Source organism: Cyprinodon tularosa, unplaced genomic scaffold, assembly GCF_016077235.1.
Source record: "Cyprinodon tularosa strain WSP-4 unplaced genomic scaffold, ASM1607723v1 ctg702, whole genome shotgun sequence".
NCBI lineage: Eukaryota > Metazoa > Chordata > Actinopteri > Cyprinodontiformes > Cyprinodontidae > Cyprinodon > Cyprinodon tularosa.
Window position 1 is genome coordinate 285,880 of NW_024039455.1, and position 12,981 is coordinate 298,860.

General features: G+C 36.1%; 2 protein-coding genes across 2 annotated transcripts in view; both read left to right on the forward strand.

The window, feature by feature from the left end:
- fstl1b (follistatin-like 1b) overlaps window positions 1–1,596 on the forward strand; it is a 38,575-nt gene extending 36,979 nt beyond the window's left edge. Inside the window, exon 11 of the mRNA XM_038268558.1 lies at window positions 330–1,596. Within this exon, the coding sequence (XP_038124486.1) occupies window positions 330–371 (42 nt within the window). The 3' untranslated portion in view covers window positions 372–1,596. The remainder of the gene's footprint in view (window positions 1–329) is intronic.
- Window positions 1,597–3,004: 1,408 nt separating this feature from the next.
- Window positions 3,005–12,486, forward strand: lrrc58b (leucine rich repeat containing 58b). Its single transcript, XM_038268564.1, has 4 exons — window positions 3,005–3,662; window positions 9,536–9,664; window positions 9,818–10,095; window positions 11,287–12,486. Exons 1-4 carry the CDS (start codon window positions 3,205–3,207, stop codon window positions 11,478–11,480), a joined length of 1,059 nt encoding a protein of 352 aa, XP_038124492.1. The 5' UTR covers window positions 3,005–3,204; the 3' UTR covers window positions 11,481–12,486.
- Window positions 12,487–12,981: the final 495 nt, after the last annotated feature.

Below are 12,981 nucleotides of genomic sequence, written 5' to 3' on the forward strand. Positions count from 1 at the left end.
TTTTTGTTTAGATGTAAATTCACCATAAACAATTAAGCATGTGTTGCAGGTGTTTCCAGCTCATTGCAGGCTAGGGTTTTATTGCTCCCTGTGTTTTATTCAACATTCTTACAAATTTAAATCGATCAAAAGAGGACAGTTTGAATGATTTGGTGAAAACATGTATGCAATAAGGCATTTTATGTCGCTTTTGTTTAAGTTTGAGTGTGTGTGAAAAATTTTGATTTAAGAGAATTTAAGAGAGGTTTTCAAATGAAGGCACAAATTACATCACATCCATATTCTTTATGTATGTTTGTCAGCCTTGTTGTTTTTGTCTTTGTATACAGGAAACGGTTGAGGAGATGAAGACCAGCACAAAAGAGGTCTAAGTGAGGACACTTAAACAAAGAAGAGGATGAGAGTTATCACCCTTCTTTGATACTTGACTCCACCTGTTTTATCAAACTGACTTTTTTCATGTTTCACTGACATGTTAATTATTTTAAAGTTTTACAGTGTTTAAGTGTTTGCTGTGTCAGTTATATTCAAAGGCATTCTGATTGGACGCAGATCGCCTTCTGTTCGATGCTGTTATGTTTGACTGTATTGTTGCGCCCCTTTACTAGTCTATGGGCTTTTTTTTATTACTATCTATATATTTTTTACATTTGTTATATGAAAGGAAGTAGTTATCACTTTTTTTGGGATATTTGCACGAGTGCTTTAGAGAGTGGTAAGGTTAGGAACTTAAGCTTGTCAACAAGAGAGTAACTGGTTTAAGTGTCTTTAACAAGGTAAAGCTACTTGTATTTCATTTTTTTGTTGCCATAGAACTGCAGCAATAGGCCACTGCTACAACCGTTGCACTTCTTTCTTTCTCTTTGTCTTTGTTTCTTCTGAGCTTAGTTTCATGCAAATCAGAATTATGTTTGACTTAATGCTTTAAATCATAGTTTAGTTGCAAAAAAAAAAAAATTCTTTTCTGTGTACAGTGTGTTATTGGTTTGTGTTGGAACCCACCTTATTACCATGTGATGTTTGGACCTGTTTCTTTTTGTCTTTATGCTGTCTGACTTTTCCGAGACCAGCTGCACCTAAAGGGAGCACTTGGTCTTAGTGTTACATGGGGGAAAATGAAACCAAAGTCTTGATGAAGTTTTTTTTAATGAACGATGTACAAAATTATCCAGGTAAAACACTACTCTGGACCCAGCAACAACGCTATACCTGTTTTTCAAAATCACTAACAGAAGGACTAGCCTCAGCTGAAGTAGCATAGACATACTAGTTATCTGGGTGCAAATAAAAATGTGTGCATGTGGGTGTGTGTATCTGTGTGTTGTGGACCTTCAAGTATTTGGCTTTAAGTAACGTGTTTCTTTGTACCTAAATTGGGGTTTTGACCCATTCTAATCAGTGCCTTAGACCTGCAAACGTTATCAGCCTCTAAAAAAGAACAGAGGTTACTGTTAAAGTTTCGCAGTAAACCAGTGTTTTGTTACTCATTGTCTGAAAATGATTGTGTGAATGTTGCATCATTAGATGGGAGCTACATCTTTCTATTTCACAGTGCAAATTGTAAGGAATGTATGCCAATAAAGCCCTTACACCACAGCTGAGCTTTTACGTCATTTTCAGAAGTAACAAAAATGTCCACCTGTCCGTAACGGAAAATTTGTGAATGTTCACGATTCTGAGGTTTCTAAGAGAACAGTATTAAACAGCTTCATGGTCGATTAGAACATTGATTAAAAACACATGAATTACGTTTCCAAAGTCTGGCCACATACCAAAATGTGGTCACAATTTAAACCAGAGGTCCCCATCCTGTGGCCCCATAGTGTGTCCTCTTTTGCCACTCCAAAAAAGCTTATCAGCTTGTCCTGTTTTTGTCTGTTGCACCACCAATTGGACTTTAATAGAGCAGCAGAAAGATTTTCTTTTTTTTTAAAGAATGTCAGAATAAAATCTGTTTTCAGTTTGCCATAAGCAATGTGGGGAATAATGCAAACATGTGGGGGAATGTTCTTTGTTTTAATAAAACAGAAATGCCCCACATGGCAGAAAATCAGCACCCTGTACACTCAATATCCAAAAAAAAAAAAATATTCCAACAGTTATCATGCATCATTTGACAGATATCAAATGCATCCAAACCTTTTGGGATAGCAAACGTAGAAGAAGGTGGTCTATTCAGATAAGACAAACTTTTATGTCTGGAAAAAATCCTACCCTGGACATGACTGTAATACAACATTAATAGACTAATATATATATATATATATATATATATATATATATATATATATATATATATATATATATATATATATATATATATATATTACAAAAAAGAACATTATAGTTAAATGTTACATTTAATGTAAAGTCTGGATTATTCATATTTTATGTGATGACTGTATGCTGGTCTTGTATTTAATCAAAACAGATGTCATTACTGTTTGGTATTGAAGGTTTTCAATATCTTTTTCACTAATTCACACCATCAAGTATGCCTATTAATTTCCTCATTCTGAGCAACTATCAAGATTTCATATAAAACAATGTAACTGCTGATTTTTCCAGATTTTTTGCATTTATTTTTACCTCTGTGAATAATTTATTTTAACTCTTCGCGGATTGAATGATATTTTGCAAGTTTATCCTTTATAGATTATACCTGCTGAGTATTGCATAATGCAACAGGAGATGGGAGTTGCATAAGGACTGGTGGGTTTGCACACAGGAGTGACGGATCATTGACCAGCATTGTTCTTATGTTACAACACCGGAAGAAAAAAAAACAAAAAAAAAAACTTATCACAGTTGCATCACAGCCTGGATTGATTCTGCTTTGCTTTAAATGATCCCTAACTATGCAATAAAAGTGCTAGGTCTGTGGATCTATACCATTACAGTTTGAGGTATGACAGCTAGGAATAGTAACCAATCACTACTCAAGTGGGCGGGGCTTATGTCAGCTGTCAGCCAATCTTGAGACGTGGAAGTGAAACTTCAGTGAATGAAAGGCAGTATTGCATTACAATTAGAGTATTTACATGTTGGCTGCACAAGCTAGCTGATTGTGTTAACCCATGTTTCCAAGAAGATGCCCTTTTCGTTTTGTAAAGCACAAAACTTTACGCGCTAACTGTAGCTTTGCGGGAAGGCTTTAGGTAGGAGCTCGGGACAGAGTGAAAATAACAAGGAAAAACAGGCAAAATGGAGAGCCCTGAAGGAGCAGCAGCATTAAGAGACTGTGTGCTTGACTTTTCGCGTTTGAGTTTGACTACTTTTAACGCTGGTAATGTAAGCGAGGACAGAAAGAGAGACACCAGACAACTTTTCCTCAACTACAACCGGCTATCCTCGCTGCCTTCGTCCATTAGCCTGTTCTACAATCTGGAGTTCTTGGACATTAGCAACAACGCGCTGACAGCAATCTGTGAAGGCATCACCAGGCTAACCAAGCTTAAAACTCTTCTAGCCAAGAACAACCGCCTGGATGAGTCCTCGCTACCAAAGGAGTTCGGGTCCCTGCAGCTGGAAGTGTTGAACTTTAGCGGGAACCGCTTCGAGGAGATCCCGCTCCAGTGTACCAAACTGTTGCGGCTGCAGTCGCTTTCAATCGGTGGAAACAGGCTGAAGAATATCCCAGCTGAAATAGAACATCTGACCAGGTAGGTAACAACTAACCCAACCTGGCCCCTTGCCTCAACTTTTTTTCTTTTTTTAAACTCTATTATGTAACTTTTTTTTTCCAATCGGTTGTAACGCTGTGTTTAAACAGTAAACTGTTGCTTTCTTGCCAGAATCCACAGTGGTCGTAGATTAACTGCTCTACGCACTGGACGTGCTGTTGCTATGGTGACCATTAGCCCTGATTGTGACTTGCTAGGAAGTAGTTTCAGAAATTCTCCTGTTCTGGTGATTTTCTCAAGAAATCCACATTTAACTGAATATATGTTCTAAAGTTTAAAGACATTAAAAAACGTAATATTTCAATTGCACTTGGATACACTTGCACAATGGTTTGGAAGTGAGAGTTTATTATTAAAAAAACACACAAAAACGGTGTGTATTTATTTTATGATTGTATACTTTGGAAAAAAAAACACATCAGTGATTAAAGAGGCCCCCTTATGATTAAGCCCACTTTAAATCTCAATCTTTTTTTTTTTACATTTGCTCAATGGGCATTTTTAAGTCTTCTCTATATACACACACACATGTGTGGGTGTGTGTGTGTATAAACACCTGGAAAAAAATAAATTTTCAATGTTCAAAATTTTTCAGACCTCTTATAATTCAAAGAAAATATTGGAAATGAGTGTTAGAAAAATTAAGAATAGAAACATAACCATTATGGATTATAGTCATTATACAATTCAGAAGAAATATGAATAAATAATTTTAAGATTACATTCATATCTGTATTTGTAGTAGTTGTAATTGTTACACCAATTTTAATAACTGTTTTGGTGCTATAATTGTTGGTTGATTTAATTCAAAAGGTTATGAACTTTCATTTTACTTGTAACTTATATTAAGCTGTTTTAATGGAGTTTGATGACATTATCACGACAAAGATTAATTGCATTGCTTAAAAATGCTTACGGTTGCAGAGGGATGCAAGAACAGATGAGGAAGAGAGACAAATACACCGTATTTAGCTGAATCAGAGCTAAAGAGCTGATAAAGTTGAGCCGATCCTTCTCGTTGTTGCAGTATCTGCTTGGCATTTTTCCCTTAAAATACAGATTTTTTCTGTTTCTGATTTTTATGTGCAAGAGTTTGATTTTCATCAACTTAATTTCCTTTGAGTTTGATTTAAACATTGTCATTTAATCAACTATGTTACTTCTTTAGGAGATTTACTCTCAATCAAAGGCATATGTGAGGAAGTAAAAACATGTAGTTTTTCTTCATCCTGTTCAGTTCGCTGTCTGCAAGAGGCAGTGTTAGGACTTTAACATTTGGGCCGTGCTCTTCTTTCTGAGTATCAGTCATTACCCGGGCAGCAGCAATCTTGATCAGCTGCTGCCGTCTGATTTATTAGCCAGACCTGCTTGTAATACACTATTGGACTAAATTTAAAAGCATAGATGTGGGATTCCAGACCTTGCTGAGGCCATTTTGTTACAGAGTTAAACTACTTTACCCATAAGGAAAACGTCAAAGGACAAAATATTGATTAGCAGTTGCATCCAGAAACACTGAGTTTAGATAATTTATTTAGCTAAACATTAACCGCTTACATGGGGGTGTGTGTGAATGAACCATGTGCTGCCTCTTGGCCTTGTAATTACACTCCGTTTTCTGATATATAAACAGTTATTAAGCTTTTATAGGGCACTTGGTGCAATACTTAAAAAATCTAAATTTCAGGCCAATAGTGTTATTGGAATTCAGGACAAGACTTTATTACCTTTTGTGACATTCAAAAAATATGTATATTTTGATGGCAAAAATTAATGTCAATGTATTAACAAGAAACATCAACTTGCTCAAATATATTAAGAAAAATAACAAAAGTACTTCTTTAAGAAATTCATGAAAAAACACTCTGAGAGGCAAAGAAGCACATTTTTTGGTACAACATAACCTTAGCGGCATTAATGCCTATTCTGGTACTTTCATTTTTTTAGTATAAAAAAACCTAAATATAATTGTCAACTAGGTTTATTAACTTTTTAATTTTACTTTTTAACTTTTGAATGAGGTTTTTAGCTTTTTTCTTGACTTGTTAACTGTTTTTTAGCTTAATTACCAGTAGGTAATATATCATTCAAGGGCTAAATAGGGTCAAATACCAAAAAAGATGTACAGCCATGTAGCAGTATCTTTGCTGAATGGCTGGATATAGATCTTGTGCTTCTAGACCTCACTGAGGGACAGGGGGAGTCCATTTTTAAGGGGTATACCAGGGATCCAAAACGGTAACTGGCCCTATAAAGGGTTAAGGCCTATAATTATTGGTACAAACATTTTTAAATTATTTATCTTTGGGAACTGTTGCTAACGAAAGACCTAGATATTTGAATGCCTTGCTATGAAGCAAAATATATATATATTTATCTATGTTTTAATCTAAAATAACTTCTAGTTTTTAACTTTAACAAAATTATGACGTGGTTAAAATGATTTATTTATTTTTTTTACAGAAGTTCTCACACTATTCTGTGATCTGCCTGTTGTTTTGTGACAGAGAAGATGGCGTGTTGTGCATTGTTTTGCTTACAGTAGTGCTGTGCCCAGAGATATGCCCATTTAAAAAGAATAGTGAAGTTTTGTGCCAGGACCAAAATTATTGGCTTATTTATTAAAGGCTGATAATTTCAGTCAACCCCTACTCCTGATTGGATAGGGGTGGATTTCCTTTTTTTTTTCTTTTTTGACCTTTAACCCTTGCAAACAACTGCTGGTGGGTTGGGAAACCCCATTCATGCGTGGTGTAATTGAGTGTATTGGGGTGATAGAGCTTAGTCAGCTCCACATCTCTGTTCATCTGCTGTGCATTAACCACTAGCTCTACCAGCAGATACACAGCACTTTAGAGACTAAATATTTCCATTAGAGCTGCCCTTCATGATAGATTTTAATGAATGGCAGATATTGTTAGCTTCTTTTTTTAAGTAGCAAAACATCCCAATAAGTAAACTAAAAGTTAAATAATTGTTTTTCAAATCCTCTTAAATAAAATGCCTACATGACAGAACAGATTCTTATTATCTGCAGTGCGGATGTTATTTGGTAAAAGACAAAAGTACAAAAAGTAGTTGAATGTGTTGTTCTGATTTGCTCCCCTACATTTACTTTGACTCATCTATTATTAAAGCTGTGTCATTAAAAGTGCTGTAAACCAATTTTCCTCACACTGGTCCTGGCGCCTGTGGCGTCTCTCATGTCAGCCTGACCTCTTTAATAAAGCTGGTAGCCGATAAAGTCACACTGTTATCGAGTAATGCTGAGTCACCCGTTGTGCTTATTTATTTTTTTTGATGTGGACCAATGGGCAGTGTTCCAGGGTGTCACTATGAGACTAGATGCATATGGACCATTAAAAAGAAATGGTAATAATTAAAGTGTTCATATGCAGCACAAGCAGATTGCTGGAGGACTGCACCCGTGGTTCTTTTCATGCAATCATTTTCTCACCCTGGTTTAACAGTTTAGGAAAGGGACTTCCTGGTTTCATTTGCAATCTTAGCTGGCATGAAGGATCTGCATGGGGTCACTAGTCATTACACGATTCAGTTAGGACGATACTCTTAATTGATTTTTAAAATAAGCTTCATACACCTTCAAAGTACTTTATCAGATATGTTGAGGTTAATGAGGGCGAGATGACCTCTAATCAGAACCGTGTCATCTTCTTTATATATATTATATCCCAGGTGTCTCTATCTGTTTTAACCGTTTGTATTTCTGACGCTATGGTTTTTGCCCTCGTATATCTACTCAACAATCAAGTTATATGAGCTAACTTTTGACCCTGAAGTATAGACTGTGGGCTCTTATCCAGGTTCATGCTAAGTCTTCCAATGCTGCAGATTCCCTCTTCTGTGTAGATATGGTTCACATAGGCCGTCACAGTGATTGAGTTAGCTGTCTTTCTCTTATTCAGCATATGGGATGTTTGAGCTTCAGGAAATAGAAATAGGGTCTAAATACTGTGCTGGTATGTTGTCCATTTTAGGTTTACCTGGTAAAAAAAAAAAATCTAAATCTGACTAAAGTTTTTCTTGCTGCAGATGCATTAAGCAGACAATAATGGCAAATTTTGCAATAGAGATGTTGCTATGATCCACAGTCCAACTGTGTTACATTAAGATGTCATTTACAAGTTCATAACCTTTTAAATACTTTGGCCACCAATTATCTGCACCCATTGCAAAAATGCATACTGCACATACCGACCCTGCAATAGGGATGTATTTAGCACATTTGTGTGCAGCCTTACTCCAGTTTTTGCATTTTAAAATCCAAAATGTTGCAGCACAGACGGTGGAAACTCCCTATCATGTTACACCAAGTCATTGGCTGCACTGTGCTCTACCTTCCTGTTATCTACTTATCTGCTGAAGTTATCTCAGCAGGTCATATAAAGAACCATTCTCTTTCAGATATCATGGGTCATCTCTTGGCTTCCTCTTCGACTTTATTCTAAAAGATTTTACCGTACTTTCTGTCCTCTTCCCAGTCTGTAAAAAGATCAGTCTCCACTCTAGATTCTGATTAATGCTTCATAATTATTATTTTTGTTTTCACGTAATGTTTGGAGGAGAAACATCAGGCATATAAAATGCTTATGATTATTGTTTCCAGTCATTTTTTGGAAGCGGTTTTAAAAGGTTGTAGATGAACAGACGTTTTTAATAACAAATGTGAGTTTTCTTTCTATTTTTATGTAAAAAAAAAAAAAAAAAAGACGTCTCCTTGATATTTTGAACTACTGTAGAGTTTTTTGATAAATTATGGGTTTACAATGAAACTCTTATCTTTATTCCTTGTTTGAAATGTTTATATAAGCCTGTTTAAAGCTTATATCTAAAGGTTTAAGGACCCTTATGCTGCAGCAAAGCCAACTACTGCTCAAACTAATGGGATCATTTGTGTTTCTGCTTCGTTTCGGGCAGCAAGCAGACCCTGAATGTCTCTGTGCTGTGACAGAACACTGCTTGTTCACTGCTTTGCCACCAGGACAGCATAATGGCCTCCTCACTAACACATGCTGTGTCATCAGTTCCAGCAGGCAGATGGTCTGGCCATCTAATTTTGCTGACTAGTCATCTATATTTCTCTCCTAATTACACCCCCATGTATTCTATACATCCACTAACTTACCAGATAGTGTCATATTAACACAAATGGGTAATTATTTCCAATTAAATGGCTGTTGGGTTTATTTTCTGGAGACAGAAGACCTACATTTTATAAGATTACTGGCAAAAGCAAAACCATTCCCTTTAGAGGAAAATGCAGTAATTTACATGCCCGTCCTGATTTTACCAATGCTGTTGATCTGTTTACTTCAGAAAGATGAACTAATTATCAAAAAAGGATGAAACACCTTATTGCCAGCTCAGTTAAGGCAGATGTGCAATATGATGCATGTAGATTGGACAGTGTGGTACCTTTACTAAGGACAGTTTCAGATGATTTCTTCATAATCATGAAGTTGAACACTTTGCTCACTGTAGCTGAAGTATCTCCTGTTTTCTTTATTTTTATCTTTTTTTGTGTGTGTCCTATAGAACAAGGTGGATGAAGTATAGATTCATCCACCTTTGGCTCCCCCTGGTGGAATGTTAATGCAATTAAAATTTAATGTCAGTTTGTTGCCTAAAAAGTTTTACTACTTACCATTTTGTGCTAAAGTTCTTTTTTTTCATAAATTTTGTTTAAAAAAAATAAACCTTTGCATTAAACTCTATAAATAGTTTAGTGTTTTAAGACAAAACCAATTTGCTCCCTTTCTGCAGTGGTTAATGAGCTGGTGCTTGTGGATTTTTTATTTTGTTTTCCATCTTTTTCTTATTTTCTTTTTTAGTTTGGAGATGTTGTATTTGGGTGGAAACCTCATCTCAGACATTCCTCCTGAACTGGCACACCTGCCCTACCTCACCTACCTGGTTCTATGTGACAACCGCATCCAAAGTGTGCCTCCTCAGCTCGCCAGGTACTATAGATCTACAGCATCCTAACAGCTTCCCCCTCATCTGCTGTCAGGGACTGCTTTATCTGATTATATACCTGTTGCAGTGGACAGACTTCACAAATTAAATCTCATGCCTCTCTGGGGTTTTTTTGTGTGTGTTTTTTTGTTTTTCAGGCTCCACTCTCTGCGATCTTTAAGTCTCCACAACAACCTGCTCACCTATCTGCCAAGGGAGATCCTCAGCCTGGTGGACCTGGAGGAGCTCAGTCTTAGAGGCAACCCACTGGTTGTGCGCTTCGTCAAAGAGATGATTTATGACCCTCCTTCGCTGCTGGAACTGGCAGGACGTACCGTTAAAAGCAGAAATATCCCTTATTCCCCATGCGACATGCCTTCAAATCTTGTGCGCTATTTGGACCTTGCCAGCAAGTGCCCCAATCCCAAATGTGCAGGTAAGACTTAAAAGATAAAAAATTGTAATCTTCTGTTTATCGTTTCTTTAATTTGTTTTCATCATAAGCTTTTAATTAGTAGACATTTATCACACTCTCTATACTAACTGAAAGGAAGGGGTTTGCAGACATGCCTCTTAAACAACTAGTAGGTATCTAGTGATGTAGAGATGGTTACCACAAGATGGCGCTCTATTGCAATTCTCAAAGTTTGAGCTGTAGAAATTTTATTTTTACCCCTACTTTGGCCTCCTTAATCATTTAGGGTCCTCATCCAGACTCATTTACCAAAGTTTAATGTCAGGTTTTTTATGTCCACTCCTATTTAGAAGACTGGCTAAGAGAAATAAATCTCTGCATGATTGCACTAGTTTAACATCTTAGCTAATGAAATGTAAGATGAAAATTATTCTAAGGCTTTTTACTCATCTTAATCAGAGTTAATGAGATGTGTGGATAAAGTTATTACCAACAGAGCTCCTACCTGAGGTTTTAAAATTCTGGAATTTCCCTAGTTTAGAAGTAATATCAGAAACCATTGAACTAAGTTTGGAAAAAAATATTTTATTGATGTTGTTTCCCGTCTTCTGTTTCCTAAATAGCAATAATCAAATATTTAAACTTAGTGAATGTGGTGACCATTACTAAGGCATATAAAATGTACATTTAAATCAATCTTTGATTTGCCAGAAATGTAACATTTCCCTCATCAGTATTACATTTTTTTACTTGCTAATTAAAAAAGAAAAATAATTGACTTTTAGAGCATCAAAAGTCCTTTTACCCACGTATCTGGACTCTTTACCGTTTACTTTAGGTTGAACTGGAACAGAGGTGCTATATAAATGGATCTAAAATGCTAGCAAATCATTTTAACTGATATTACGTTTATTTTTGCTTTGAGTGATTATAAACTCTTTCCTATTGGAGATATAGATCTTAATGAAGAAGGCTTATTTTATCCAGACTTCAGAATTGCTTTAGTTTATACAGTAATGTGTGGCACCTACACATGAGACCCGCCTGCAATTCAAGCAGATAAATGTTAAAACTTTATCCATGAGAAACCTACAAAAACTGCAGAAAACTGTAGTCTGTTAGTAAAAGAATGATTGCCGACTCAAGCTACAGAAAGCTTTGATGCATAATGTGCTTTGATATCACATATTTGACTTTGTCGTGTTTCTCCAGGTGTTTACTTTGATTCATGCGTGCGCCAGATAAAGTTTGTCGATTTCTGTGGGAAGTACCGACTGCCGCTCATGCACTACCTGTGCTCTCCTGAGTGTACGTCCCCCTGCAACTCCAACCCTCAGAGCGACGCAGAGTCTGAGGAAGAGAACAGCGTGCCTGCAGACCGCCTCCAGAGGGTCCTGCTCGGATAAACCCACAGATTCCTAAAGGAAAAGTGGAGCTTGCCTCAGACTTTACTGCATACAGCCAGAAAGTCGCTTCAAATGTACAGTAAAAGTTTTATATTCAGCTACTTGTACGCACAGAACATGAAAGTTCTCTCTGATTCTAAGAATGTAGAGATTTGGATTTGTGTTTCGTTGTTTTATTTGAAAAACTGTTTTTTTTTTTTTCATCAAGAAGGTTTTAGGGACCGAGTCCCAACCTCATGAACCTGCTTTTTTCTTTTTCTTTTTAACACAGAAGGGTGTTAAATGTTTCTTTGGACTCACAGGACTGAAGTTGTTGCTACACTAAATCCCTTTAACTAAATATGTCACAATAATTATCATTCACAGCTACATTTTCTATTAGTTGTTGCTGCATCTGGGGTATTTTTTTTTGTGACTAAAATGTTCTGTCAGAAAGTATTTTTGAATTCCCAATGGTTGGAGATGATGGTACCACACCTCATGGTGTCCCACCTGTTATTAAGCCTAGTATTGATGTTTGTCTGCTATGTGATCATTTAATCCACCATATTTTGGAAGCAATGGGGACACCAGGGTTTAGTTGTATTATATTAACACAGTAGTGTGCTTGTACAGGCTTACTCACAGGAAATGGATGTGGGGCGGGCCAGGGAAAACTATGTGAGCATGGAAACAATAGCTATTGAGGAGTTTCAGCCTTCATGTGTGATCAGGGCTGTTGGCTTTCTCTTGTTGGATACATTCAGACAAACCGTAATTGTTTTTCTTGTTTGTTTTCCTTTTAGACTTTGATGTCAAATTATGGTCTTCTGTTTACAAATTTTTTATTTTTTTTCATCTTCGGAGGAGAAATGTCACCCTTCATACTTTTTTATTCTTTCTTTCTTAGAGCAGAAGAACTCTGTTACAAACGCACCAACCTTTAAGCAATGAGCCTTAATCCTGATTCAAGCTCTAAAAACTGTGAGATATACATAAGCACCCCATGATGTGATTGTCCTAGTATTAAAAATTATGACATTTCTATAGATTTTTTTTTTTATTAACCAGTGGAAAAAGGTAGTCTTTTTACCAGAATGAGCTTTTATACACCTTTTTGTAATGTTAAGTTGTCTTTTGGTATAGACTATAAACTTTGCCAGAGTTTATCAATCCATGTAGTGCATGCAGGTTTACACCTGATATGATGTAACTAAACAGACCAATAAAACAATTTTTTCCAATTGCTATTAAATTTGAATTCAGTCTGTATGTGGTTATTTTGACCAAGAATCTAGCAATGATTAAAAATAATTAGTAATGGGATTATAACTGATTATGATGACTAAGGGTTTGAGTTCTTGTCACCTCCTGTTGATGGTTATGCAGAATTGCTGTTGCTCTACTGTTGTTTTTTTAAAGGTACTTAAAAGTTTAAACTCTGAATTTCTTTACAGCTTATGTTTTTATTCCTTTAAAAATGCAAGTTTTGTGGTAGATGATGTAGCAAGGTTTCAACCTT